Source organism: Choloepus didactylus, chromosome 18, assembly GCF_015220235.1.
Source record: "Choloepus didactylus isolate mChoDid1 chromosome 18, mChoDid1.pri, whole genome shotgun sequence".
In the NCBI taxonomy this organism is placed as follows: Eukaryota; Metazoa; Chordata; class Mammalia; order Pilosa; family Megalonychidae; genus Choloepus; species Choloepus didactylus.
The window spans coordinates 3,563,078-3,575,438 of NC_051324.1; the positions used below are offsets into that span (position 1 = coordinate 3,563,078).

The window sequence follows — 12,361 nt, forward strand, 5'->3', positions numbered from 1 at the left end:
CCCGGGAGTGGACTTGCCGAGACATAGGGGACATGTACCTATTTTGACTAGGAAATACCAGATTGCAGTCCAGAATGATTTGTAATGGTTTACACTCTCACTTTTGGGACACCTGTGTCCCTACATCTCGCTAACATTTGGCATCATCCAACTTTCAAAATATTGCCAGTTGAATATGTGTGAAATCACTTCCAATGGCATTTCTCTAGTAATTAATGAATTTACTTATTGGCTTTTGAAGTTTCCTCTTCTATAAATTGCCTAACTCTATCCTTTGCTCATTTTTCTATTGGGGCTACTTTACTTTTCTTACTGATCTGCAGTTTCTTGTACTTTCTAGATATAAATTTCCTTTCAGCTTAACATTGCAAATATCATCTCCTATTCTTTCTTGGTCTACTAATTTTATTCATAGTCTTCTTTGTTAAATAGCAATTCTTAACATTGATGTAATAAAATTTAATGATTTATCTTTTTTTTTGCTTGTTATTTTGCCTTATGTCTGTGGTACCTCCTATCTCTAAGTCAAGAAGATATGTTTCAACATGTTCTTCTATTAACTTTATAGTTTTACCTTTTGTAGTCAGGTATTTAATCCATTTACAGTTCAGTTTTGTATGCAGTGTTAAGTGGGGGTTTCCATTTTATTTATTCATTTTTAAATAAAGTGAGCTGTTTTCCCCACAGCATCTACTACATAACCTCCCATTTTCTCCATTGATTTGTGGTGCCATCTTTATCACATGGGTATTTTCCATATATTCATGAGGTTGTCTCTGAGATCTCTACTCCAATCTTGTGGTCTGTTTTTTCTGTTTTTGCATCAAAATCACCCTGTTTTTTAAAAAATTTGATTTGTTTTGTTTTTAGCTATGCATTTGGAGAATCTTTTAGTTTATGACGGTAGGGCAGGTTCTACTCTTTGCTTTTATTTTTTATGTAACTTAACTATGGTATGTAGCTTATGAGATTTTTCAATAAGTTTATCAAGTTTCCAAAACATCTAACTTAAGTTTTGATTGGTGTTGCATTGAATTTAAAGATTAATTTGAGAAAAACATTCATTCAGCTAATCTTAGTGCTTTTGTAGTGCTTTAAAGTTTTCCTCATAAAGGTCTTGTGTATTCTTATTTGTGTTAATGCTTATACACTTTGTAATTTTTTTTGCTATTGTGAATGGTATCTTGTTTTCTTTTATACTTTAAGTTGGTTATTGCTGGTATAGAGAAATGCTATTGATTTTTTTTTACATCAATCTTGTATCTAGCAACTTTGCTAACCTCTTATTTGTTCTAAAAATATGTGTTGATTTGGTTTTTCTATGTAGATAAGCTTAACTGCAAATAATGTCAGCATATATCTTCCTTTCTAAAACTTACAGTACTTTTCTTCTTTTTCTTTCCTTTAGCTAGGACTTCCAGTGCCATGTTAAGCAGTAGTGAGAGTGGACATCTTCATCTTTTCCCCCTTCTTAAAGGAAATACATCTAAGTTTCCCCATTAAGTATAAGGCTTGCTGCATGATTTTGGTTTATAAGCTTTGCTAAATCAAGGAAGTTCCTTCTATTCTTAATTTTCTAAGAGTGTTCATCAAATGCCTTTTCTGCATAAATTAAGAAAATCAATAGAGATACCTGGTCTACCATGTTTCTAGAAACAGAAATTCTAAGCATGTTTTCTTTCTGACCGCTTGGTCATCGTAAATGCACGGCGGGTACATAGGAGGCTCTGACAAACTACGGCACTGATAAAGCTGTAGGGCCTTTGGGAACGTTAGAAGGAAAAGCTTAACACATCCAAAGAGAAACAAAAGAAACATTAATTAACAATTTATTATGTGCCAAGCCTCACAATAACTCTATGAGATAAGTTCCATTATTATTCCCGATATCCAGATCAGGACACTGGTACGCAGCATTTCAGTAACGTACCCAAGGTCACCCAGCTAGTAGGTGATGTATCAGGCCTCCGGCAGCCTGGCTCCAGAGCCCACTCTTGTAATGTCCTACTAGGCCATGTTGCAAAAGCGGTCTTGTTCAAGTGGAAGCCTGCACCAGTGACAAATGAGAACCTGTAGGCTAGTTGTCCTATTAAAAGAAAACAGTGTGTGTGGCCATGTATCTCTTAGATATGCTTTAGAAACACACATAACGTATTTTGGATCTAAGTGACTATGTAAGTTGCTCTGTCGTTCTTCTTGTTTGAAGATCAGCTCTACCATTGAACCAGTGCCATGGATTCTAGGCCTGATGATCCCTCCAGAGCCCTCCCACCTGTATTAAAATACCACCTAACATTTGTCAAGCATTTTCAATGTGCCACTCTCTGTTCTAGACTTACATGCATCGGTGCAGGGTTTCTCTACCTCGGCACTGTTGACATCTGGGACTAGAGAATTCTTTATTGCGGGATCTGTCCTGTGCATCATGGGATATTTAGCAGCATCTCTGACCTCTACCCACAAGATTCCAGTAGCTCACCCCTCCCCACTTGTGACAACCAAAAGTGTCTCCAGACATTGCCGAATATTCCTGGGTGGCAAAATCACCGCTGGTGGACAATCACCACACTAGTGTCTTTCATTCTTCACAGAAAGCTTAGGAGGTATCCACTATCATCATCTCATTTTTATCAATGAGGAAGTGAAGCTTACAGGGAAATTAAATAACTTTCCAGAAGTTCTGCACCCAGCTGGTGCTGCAGCTGGGATTCAAATCCAGACCTTCGGCTCCTAAGTATAACTGTGAACCTTTGCCGCCTTCCAACTACCGTTCAGCCTAAAGGAACTGTGTACAGTGGGATGCCTTGGGCCCTCAGAAAAATCTCAAAAACATTTCTTTGGCCCGATTCCTGCAGATACTGGGATATAAAAAGTGGGACTTGCATTCGCATCTTCAATGGCCACCAGGGGACCATCACTTGCATGGATTTATATAAGAACAGGCTCGTATCTGGAGCAAGAGATGGCCAGGTGAAAGGTGAGAAAGAAATGCCTTGAACTTTCTAAGAAGTTTCCCCAAATCCGTGTGTTGCCAAAATGTTCATCAGCTAGTCTCATTTATATAGGCAGTCATTTATTCTTTTACTCATCTACCCACCCATCCATCCATCCATTTATCCACCCATCCATCCATCCATCCATCCACCCACCCATCCATCCACCCATCTACCCATCCATCTATCCCTCTATGCATTCAACAACTATTTGTTGAACAGCTATAATATGCAAGAAACTGTGCTAAGTGCTAAGGCAAAAAGAAAAATATATGGTATGGCTTTTTAAATATGGTATTTTGTTCCTCAAAAGGCTTGTGGTCTCATAAGGGATACAGAGATGTAAGTACATAATGGGGATATAATGAATATATGAATGATAACAGTTACCATTTATTGAGCTCTAACTTGGTGACAGGCACAGTGATAGGTGCTTTACATCTTATCTAACCCTCACAAAACTTCACAAGGTAGATGCAGATGATGAATCCAAAATTCAGAGAGAGAAAAAACTCTCAAATCAAGGAACTCCCCACATCAAAGCTGCTAAGTGGCAGAGTGTGGATTTGAACCCAGGCCATCTAGCTTTAAATCATGTGTGTGCAAACATGTGCAGAGTTCTAAGGGGTCATTGAAATCATAGTATATTAGGAAAGCCCCGCATAGAGGATACCATCAGCATGGTCTTGAGGATGAGTAGTTTTACAGGCAGAGGAGAACGTAGGACTTTCCAAGCAGAGAGAACAGCGCAGACAAGTGCACAAGGGGCTGAAAGAAAACAGTGTCCTCGGGGTGTTGCCCGTTGTTTGTGTGGCTGGACAGCAGTGTATGGTGCTGGAGATGAGGTTGGTAAGTTTGCTTGGGGCCAGATTATAAAAGACCTTCTGTGTTGTGGCTGGAGGTTGGACTTTATGCTATAAGTCACGGGAAGCTGTAAATATGTCGTAATCTGGGGACTGACAAGATCAATGTGTAATTTAGAAGGATAACTCTGAGGGTAGCTTGGAGGAAGGGTTTGGAGAGGGGTGACCATTTGGAGGCAGGGAGCAGCGAGGACACTATTCATCTAGAAGACGGCCATGGTGCCTTCAGAATATTGGAGAACAGGCGAGTGTGAAGAAACTCAGATGGATGTGAACTCACATGAGGGGTCCCAGGCTGGACGGAGATTTCTAGAGGGAGAGAGGTAGGACTTCACTGCCAACTGGGTATGAAAAGTGAGGGAGAAAGAGGAGAACGGGATAAGGCCAGAACTTTTAACTCAGGCCAGTGAGCACATAGAAGTGACATTTCATAGAAGTGACCAGTCTGGGGCTCCAGATACATCAGTTAGGTAGTTAACCATCATAAACACGGGTGGGTTCACAGGTGTAGGTGAGATTTTCCCTAGAAAAGTAGGAGAAAGAGTGAAAAGAGGAGAGAAGCGAGGGACCCAGGATACCCCAGCATGTCAGGGTCAGGTGGAGGGGAAGGAGGAGGGCAAGACAGCGAAGGGCTTTCACGTGCAAACACTCAGGCCTGCCTCAGTAATTTCACCCTCCACCTCTGCCCTCCATGAGCTGGCTGAACCTCTCAGTGCCGTGATTCCTCTGAGGATCAGGAAGGGTGAGGACGGAGTGACGGGCAAGGGCTGCGTGCTTGCCGGGACAGCTTCATGGACCCTCTACAGGGCAGGAAGCCAGTTAGGCCCTTGCCTTAGGGGTAAAATTTAAGGGGGCACCAAAACATCCCGTAATCAAGATAAATATTTTAATGCAGTATTTAAAAAATCAAAATTAATGCAGAATATCCACAATGAAACATATATCAAAATATCACTGGCCTCAGTCTAATCTTGGCCCCAGGCACCGGCCCCCTGCTTCCCCCGAGCTCTCCCCACCTGCCACAGTTACTGACACACAATGAAAAATGAGAGAATTAGAGACCTGAAAAGTAGCACCCCCTCCTCTTTTCAAATTCATTAAACCAAGGCACCTTGCCAATGAATCTTGCAATTCACCTTTCAATTCTCTCATCGATGACTCGATAGAAGGGCCAAGATATATAAGGAATAAATAAGTAAAGGGAAACATGCTTACATAGCCAGGATTAGCCTAGCATTATTGGTTAGGAGCGTGGCCTCTGGAGCCAGACCCCCTGGGTTCGAATCCCAGCTCTGCCTTAACTGTCTTGCCGTCTGGAGCAGATTTAAAAAAAAAAAAAAAAAAAAAAACTCTCTTTGCCTCAGTTTCCCCATCTATAATGTGGAGAAAAATAGTAGTAGCTCTCTTGTGAAGATAATGAGGTAATACATGTAAAGCGCTTTGAATGGTGACCGGCTCATTGTTAGAGCTACGCAAATATTGGCTGTTGTTACTTGTTACCATTTTGTCTTAGGCTACTGTTTTAGTTTCCTGGCTGCTAAGACAAATATCATGCAAGGGTTGGCTTAAATGACGGGAATTTACAGGCTCACTGTTTTGAGGCTGGAGGTAAAAAATCAAGGCATTATCAAGGTGATGCTTTCTCCTGATGACCATGGGGCTGGCTGCTGGCGATCCTTGGTCCTTGGTTTTTCTGGCAAGCCTCTCCTGGCTTCTCTTTTATCTTCCGGGTTCTGTTGCTTCCCATTTCTGGCTTCTCCCCGTGGCTTTCTCCTCCGAGGCCCTCTTTATAAGGACTCTGGTAATAGGATTAAGACCCATCCTGATTAAGTTGGGCCACACCTTATAACTGAAGCAACCTCATAAAAAGATCCTATTTACAAGGGTTCACACCCACAGGAATGGATGAAGTTTAAGAACATGTTTTTCTGAGGTATGTAGCTCTAAGCCACCACAGTTACTCATTCTTCTGCCTGAGGAAAAGGTACTTTGGGGGCCCGATGAAGCAGACTGTAATGTCCACATCCTCGACTTCACGGTGCCTGCTTTTAACCCCTTCCCTGATCTCCCACCCACTCACCTGATCTCATGTCCACCCTGTGCCTGTGAGACACTCAGCAGTTGCTTTAACACAGTCGATGTGGAAGCAACATAATCCCACCCCTATCTGTGACAATTTCTCAATTAATAAAATCCAAAAGTCACAGGCAGAGATATTTTCAAATGTCCCTAAGGATAGAGACTCCTTTCTGGGAGTGGAGCAGAAGGTGTGGTTCGGGAGCTCCGTAGCAAGCGTTTCTCAGGCTTGGTGGCGATGAGCTGCCCAGCACTCGCACCCCAGGGCCAGAGCCAAGGTCAAGTGTGTTGCTGTCCCGGCCCAGAGCCAGGGAGCTCCGTGCTGCAGGTCTGCGGAGCTGTGGGTGAGCCCGAGTGGAAGTCGAGCGGAGCCCCCTCACCCTCCTCCACCTCCCCTTCTGTCTCCCCCCGCCCCGCCCCCTGCAGTGTGGGATGTGGAGACAGGGAAGTGCTTGAAGACATTTAAACACAAAGACCCCATTCTGGCCACCAGGATCAGTGACACCTACACTGTGAGCAGCTGCGAGCGAGGGGTCGTCAAAGTGTGGCACCTGGCCACGGCGCAGCTGGTGAAGGTGAGAGGGTGGGGGGCTATGGGGGTGGGGGGCGCCTGGTGAAGGTGAGAGGGCGGGGGGCCGTGGGGGTGGGGGGCGCCTGGTGAAGGTGAGAGGGTGGGGGGACCGTGGGGGTGGGGGGCGCCTGGTGAAGGTGAGAGGGCGGGGGGACCGTGGGGGCGGGGGGCACCAGGTGAAGGTGAGAGGGCGGGGGGACCGTGGGGGCGGGGGGCGCCTGGTGAAGGTGAGAGGGTGGGGGGACCATGGGGGCGGTGGGCGCCTGGTGAAGGTGAGAGGGTGGGGGGGCCGTGGGGGTGGGGGGCGTCTGGTGAAGGTGAGAGGTTGGGGGGGACCGTGGGGGCAGGGGGTGTCTGGTGAAGGTGAGAGGGTGGGGGGACCGTGGGGGTGGGGGGCGCCTGGTGAAGGTGAGAGGGCGGGGGGACCGTGGGGGTGGGGGGCGCCTGGTGAAGGTGAGAGGGCGGGGGGACCGTGGGGGCGGGGGGCACCAGGTGAAGGTGAGAGGGCGGGGGGCCGTGGGGGTGGGGGGCACCTGGTGAAGGTGAGAGGGCGGGGGGCCGTGGGGGTGGGGGGCACCTGGTGAAGGTGAGAGGGCGGGGGGACCGTGGGGGCGGGGGGCACCTGGTGAAGGTGAGAGGGCGGGGGGACCGTGGGGGCGGGGGGCACCAGGTGAAGGTGAGAGGGCGGGGGGCCGTGGGAGTGGGGGGCATCTGGTGAAGGTGAGAGGGCGGGGGGCCGTGGGAGTGGGGGGCATCTGGTGAAGGTGAGAGGGTGGGGGGGCCGTGGGGGTGGGGGGCACCTGGTGAAGGTGAGAGGGCGGGGGGCCGTGGGAGTGGGGGGCATCTGGTGAAGGTGAGAGGGTGGGGGGACCGTGGGGGCGGTGGGCGCCTGGTGAAGGTGAGAGGGTGGGGGGCACCTGGTGAAGGTGAGAGGGCGGGGGGCCATGGGGGTGGGGGGCGTCTGGTGAAGGTGAGAGGGTGGGGGGACCGTGGGGGCGGGGGGCGCCTGGTGAAGGTGAGAGGGTGGGGGGACCGTGGGGGCGGGGGGCGCCTGGTGAAGGTGAGAGGTTGGGGGGACCGTGGGGGTGGGGGGCGCCTGGTGAAGGTGAGAGGGTGGGGGGACCGTGGGGGCGGGGGGCGCCTGGTGAAGGTGAGAGGGTGGGGGGACCGTGGGGGCGGGGGGCGCCTGGTGAAGGTGAGAGGGTGGGGGGACCGTGGGGGTGGGGGGCGCCTGGTGAAGGTGAGAGGGCGGGGGGGGCTGTGGGGGTGGGGGGCACCTGGTGAAGGTGAGAGGGCGGGGGGACCGTGGGGGTGGGGGGCGCCTGGTGAAGGTGAGAGGGCGGGGGGCCGTGGGAGGGGGGGGCATCTGGTGAAGGTGAGAGGGCGGGGGGCCGTGGGAGTGGGGGGCATCTGGTGAAGGTGAGAGGGCGGGGGGCCGTGGGAGTGGGGGGCATCTGGTGAAGGTGAGAGGGTGGGGGGACCGTGGGGGTGGGGGGCACCTGGTGAAGGTGAGAGGGCGGGGGGGCCGTGGGGGTGGGGGGCACCTGGTGAAGGTGAGAGGGCGGGGGGACCGTGGGGGTGGGGGGCGCCTGGTGAAGGTGAGAGGGCGGGGGGCCGTGGGAGTGGGGGGCATCTGGTGAAGGTGAGAGGGCGGGGGGCCGTGGGAGTGGGGGGCATCTGGTGAAGGTGAGAGGGCGGGGGGCCGTGGGAGTGGGGGGCATCTGGTGAAGGTGAGAGGGTGGGGGGACCGTGGGGGTGGGGGGCACCTGGTGAAGGTGAGAGGGGGGGGGGGCCGTGGGAGTGGGGGGCATCTGGTGAAGGTGAGAGGGTGGGGGGACCGTGGGGGCGGTGGGCGCCTGGTGAAGGTGAGAGGGTGGGGGGCACCTGGTGAAGGTGAGAGGGCGGGGGGCCGTGGGAGTGGGGGGCGCCTGGTGAAGGTGAGAGGGTGGGGGGACTGTGGGGGCGGGGGGCGCCTGGTGAAGGTGAGAGGTTGGGGGGACCGTGGGGGTGGGGGGCGCCTGGTGAAGGTGAGAGGGCAGGGGACCATGGTGGTGGGGGGCACCTGGTGAAGGTGAGAGGGTAGGGGGACCGTGGGGGCGGGGGGCTCCTGGTGAAGGTGAGAGGGCAGGGGGCCCGTGGGGGTGGGGGGCACCTGGTGAAGGTGAGAGGGTGGGGGGACCGTGGGGGCAGGGGGCGCCTGGTGAAGGTGAGAGGGCGGGGGGGCCGTGGGGGTGGGGGGCACCTGGTGAAGGTGAGAGGGTGGGGGGACCGTGGGGGCAGGGGGCGCCTGGTGAAGGTGAGAGGGCGGGGGTGCCGTGGGGGTGGGGGGCACCTGGTGAAGGTGAGAGGGGGGGGGGACCGTGGGGGCGGGGGGCGCCTGGTGAAGGTGAGAGGGCGGGGGGGCCGGGGGGGGGGGGGGGCACCTGGTGAAGGTGAGAGGGTGGGGGGACCGTGGGGGCAGGGGGCGCCTGGTGAAGGTGAGAGGGCGGGGGGACCGTGGGGGTGGGGGGGCACCTGGTGAAGGTGAGAGGGCGGGGGGGCTGTGGGGGTGGGGGGCACCTGGTGAAGGTGAGAGGGTGGGGGACTGTGGGGGTTGGGGCACTTGTGATGGTGGACAGAGGACACTGATGACTTCCCCCACGTGGCTCCCCAGTCCACCCAAAGCTGTCGGGCTACGGTAACCAAATGGGTGGTCCCGAGGAGCTGAAGGGGAAGGGAAGGCCATGAGAGGAAGCCTTCTGAACCGGTGGAAGGGCAGGGTCCCTACCACCCACCTTGGGCCCCCTGTTGGCATGAGGGGCGGAGGAAGGCACCACATAGGGGACTCAGGGCCTTTTAACAGCGGCCAAGGTAGAGTTCCTTTGTCTCTTCCAGAACATTCCATCCTGGTGCTAGCATGGGATAAGGAGATGGACATTGTTTTTCTCTTTACTCTCTGATAAGGAGAGCACGTGGGCTGTCTTGACGGGGATTGGATGTTCACCCAGAAAATGGTGTTGCTGGATCTGACCCCCTGGTCCAATGGGTGGTGTTAAGACATCACTTGGGCCAGGAACACAAGACCACGGGGGGAACTGCTGTCACGGCTTGTGGAATTTTTCCCCCACCAATCGCACTGTCATGTGGTCTATCCAGCCGGAGCAGGGACAGGGCTGCCCCAGGTGCCCTCCCGGACTTGGACAGGGAGCTGGGAATGGAGCACCCTAAGTCCTCACATCTCCCAGCAGGGGACGGGAACTTCTGGCCCTGCCCGGTGCTCCGGGAGGATGGGGTCTGCCCCGGCCACTGACCTTCCGGGAGAAAGGCTGCCCCCGATCACACTCCTCCTTCCATGGGGAGGGGGGACATGGATTCCACCGGTCATTGTTGTCTTCTTCATTTTTATTTTTAAACAATTTTTATTGGAGTAACATACATACAACCTACAATTTCCCACTGTGACCACGTTCGACTGTATGATTCAGGGGTGTTAATCACATTCCCAGTGTCGTGCTCCCATCACCTCTGTCCATTACCAAGACTTTTTCATGACCCCAAACAGAAATCCTGGAATGCAATAATTCACTGTGCCTCCTCCCCCCAGCCTGTGGTAAGCTGTAATCTACTATCTGCCTCTATGAATTTGCTTACTCTAGGTATTACATTTAAGTGAAATCACGCAACATTTGTCCTTTTCTGTCTGGCTTATTTCACTCAATGTGATGTCTTCAAGGTTCATCCATGGCGTTGCATGTCTCAGAACTTCATTCCTTTTCACAGCCGAATACTATTCCATTGCGTGGATAAATCACATTGTCTTTATCCATTCATCTGGATAAAGATGGACACTTGGGTTACTTCCACTCTTTGGCTAAGTGAATAATGCTGCAGCGAACTTGGTGTACAACTATCTGTTCAAGTCCCCGCTTTCAATTCTTTCGGGTACACACCTCCGCTGGTCTTTGAGCAAACGTACAATCAGCTCAGGTGAATGGCAGGTCAACGGCAGGTGTGCACTGGTGGACTGTGGCTTTGAGATTCATCTAAAGAGCTCTCCAGCTTTGGAGAGAGGCTAAAACGGTGGCATCTTTTCTTGCAGACTCTCAGCGGCCATGAAGGGGCTGTGAAGTGCCTGTGCTTTGACCAGTGGCATCTTCTCTCGGGAAGTGCTGACGGGCTGGTCATGGCCTGGAGCATGGTAGGGAAGTACGAGCGATGCCTGATGGCCTTCAAGCATCCAAAGTAGGTGCGGGGGGAGCCTGGACTGACAACCTCAGTGCTCTTTCCTTTTCCCATCAGAGTTAGACTGGAATCCCTTCTGCTCTCCGCCGACCACTTGGCCTCTCTGCTCCTCACCTGTTTCTGCTTTCCTCCTCTTCCATCTGCTACCCTCTTCCCCACCCCTGCCCTCTGTGCTCAGCCATCCCCTCTCCCAACCTCACTTCTTTCTCTTGATAAATAAGAATAACAGATGAGGATTTTGAGAAATTATTTAAATTTTATACTTATGATTCAAGTGATAAATTCATATCTCTGACCCACCAAATTTAGAAGTATTGGCAGAACCATCCCAAATAATGCCAATTCTTGTAAACTTAAAATTCTTGGATTTGGTCTTCATTCCATAGGCTTATGTTCAGAAGAACCTGAGTTATCCAAGTGCCAAAGGTTTAAAAATAACCATGGGCTTAGAAGAAGAGCTTACTTAAAGGTCTGTGGGCTGGGTTCTATTCCAGGACAGCAAATGGACTTCATTTTTCCATACCAGTTCAAATTTAGTGGCGGAGTCTGCTTGAGACCAGTGAAGTATTCTGAGGTCACTTCTGAGCTGATTCGGGAAGGATATTGTGGTCAGTTAGTGATGTCTTCTGTGGTTATGGATTTTAGAGGCTGCTCAAGGCCACTACTGCACTACACAACTAATGCTTGTCCCCTGAGTGCTTATAACAATGTCCAGGAAATGAAATGGGATCCCAATTGACAAAAAGAGTAAGTGGATTTTCTAGGGGGTTTAAGAGGGAATCGTTATTCAGTAAGAAATGGCCCTAGATTTCCTTGTTCCTTCATAGGAACCCTTTAAGCAGGCACACGGGCTTCATGGGGGTGTAAGAGAATGCGGGTGGATCTGTGTATATCGCTGTCTGCGGTGTCTGACTGCGTTATCGGCAGGTGGGTGCAGGAAGGGCCTGCTTTCAGTGATTTTGCACAACTCTGAGATGATGATCAGCATGCCTGTTAGCATGTCATCTGCACTATTGAGCCTGGACCTCAAAAAGGGAGTCAAACTTTAGGGAGCCATCCCCAAATTGTAACTATATGTTTCTCAAACCTTGGAGTCCAGAGGGTAGACCGATGTGGATTGAACTGCCATCCCCAGTTGGGACATGGTCTTGGTTTTGGTCTGCATTCCCGTGGGTGTGGCCCCATTGGAATAAGATCCCCTCAAGATGGGACATCAGTTAAGGAGCGGCCCCGCTGCGTCAGGCTGGACTGTAACCCAGATGACTGGAGACCTTTATGGGCAGAGTCAAAGTCAGAGAGAGAGAGAAGCCATGGCGAGCAGCCAGAAGGTGGAAGTCAACAGAGCTCGGAAGAGAAAGGAGAAGATGCCACCATGTGCATTGCCATGTGTCGGAAAAGCCAGGGACCAAGGATCACTGGCAGCCAGCCCCAGGGCAAAATGGTCTTCCGGGAGAAAGCATTGCCTCGTTGACACCTCAATCTTGGACTTCTCCTGGCCTCACAACCATGGGCCCATAAGTTGCTGTTATTTAAGCTAACCCCATTGCATGGTATTTGTTTTAGCAGCCAGGAAACTAAAACCTCCCCCCTCCCCAGGGTTTCTTGTTGCTAATTCTTTGTTGTAGTTGTTCCTATCT

At 51.4% G+C, this 12,361-nt stretch overlaps 1 protein-coding gene across 1 annotated transcript in view; it reads left to right on the plus strand.

Moving 5' to 3' along the window:
- CDRT1 (CMT1A duplicated region transcript 1) overlaps positions 1 to 12,361 on the plus strand; it is a 39,212-nt gene that overhangs the window by 13,662 nt on the left and 13,189 nt on the right. The window contains exons 9-12 of the mRNA XM_037809894.1: positions 2,856 to 2,977; positions 6,359 to 6,507; positions 10,045 to 10,092; positions 10,582 to 10,724. Coding sequence (XP_037665822.1) covers positions 2,856 to 2,977; positions 6,359 to 6,507; positions 10,045 to 10,092; positions 10,582 to 10,724 — 462 coding nt within the window. The remainder of the gene's footprint in view (positions 1 to 2,855; positions 2,978 to 6,358; positions 6,508 to 10,044; positions 10,093 to 10,581; positions 10,725 to 12,361) is intronic.